A 941-nucleotide genomic window follows, 5' to 3' on the forward strand; every position below is an offset into this window, starting at 1 on the left:
ACGGGAGGAGGGGGAGGGGGTAAGGTTGCATTTGGCTGTGTGGTGTGGTGTGGTGTGGTGTGGGCACAACAATGCGAAGGGACGGGCTGCACGGGGGCTGGGGTAGCGGGGGCTGGGGGCCCCCCTCCTGCACCAGCCCCGTCCCCGTGTCAGGGGGTACCCTGAGCTTACCTTCATTGCTCACTCCTACCACCACCCCCTTCCCCTGGGCCCCCCCGGGCCCTCCCCCCCTCACTTGTAATGCGCCATCCGGTGTATGTACTCCGTGACGTTGTCCGCGGTGACTGGCAGGTTCCGGCCACCGGGCTTCAGCTCCACCTCCTGGCTGGTGTCACCCAGGGCGGCAGCTGCGTCGTCAGTCACCACGAAACACAAACCCAAGTCGCTGCCGGAGTCCACATCGATGGGACCACCACCATCGCCACCACCACCTGAACTGCTGCCCTCCACCGCAGCGGCAGTGGTGGTTGCTGATGTCGTACTGGCGAAGTAATCCCTCAGTTTGAGGAGTGAGCGGTACAGTTCGGGGTCCAGGGTGGGCAGGTCGTTCAAGTCGCAGTGAGCGCCGCGGAACTTCTTCAGGAAGAAGCCTTCACGAGGGGTGGGGGGGGGGGAGGGGCAGGACGGGCCCGACGGGGCCCATGGCATGGGGCCCCGGGAAGGGTGGGGGTGGGGGGTTTGCGGGAGGAGGAGCAGGGGCCGCAGGGGGAGCAGGGAAAGGCGGACGGAACGCGGACCCCTGCATTTTGTGGTGGTGAAACAAACCGGGGATGCAGTCCTCTGCAGGTTGCTGCTGATGGCAAGCATGCAAGCGCGCGTGGCGCGAGGGAGTGGGAATCCCGCCCCCGAACCTCCCAACCCCGATACAGGGCCGGTGGCAGCACGGCTGCCAAACCCAAACCCGTTAAGACTGACACCAGGCCCCCCCGCCCCCTTCCCCC

General features: G+C 66.6%; 1 protein-coding gene across 1 annotated transcript in view; it reads right to left on the reverse strand.

The window, feature by feature from the left end:
* VOLCADRAFT_69679 (uncharacterized protein) overlaps nucleotides 1-941 on the reverse strand; it is a gene marked incomplete at both ends in the record, with an annotated part of 3,605 nt that overhangs the window by 1,255 nt on the left and 1,409 nt on the right. Inside the window, 3 exons of the mRNA XM_002958560.1 lie at nucleotides 134-179; nucleotides 236-347; nucleotides 438-590. Of these exons, the coding sequence (XP_002958606.1) occupies nucleotides 134-179; nucleotides 236-347; nucleotides 438-590 (311 nt within the window). The remainder of the gene's footprint in view (nucleotides 1-133; nucleotides 180-235; nucleotides 348-437; nucleotides 591-941) is intronic.

The sequence above is a fragment of the Volvox carteri genome, assembly GCF_000143455.1.
Source record: "Volvox carteri f. nagariensis unplaced genomic scaffold VOLCAscaffold_98, whole genome shotgun sequence".
NCBI classification, from domain to species: domain Eukaryota; kingdom Viridiplantae; phylum Chlorophyta; class Chlorophyceae; order Chlamydomonadales; family Volvocaceae; genus Volvox; species Volvox carteri.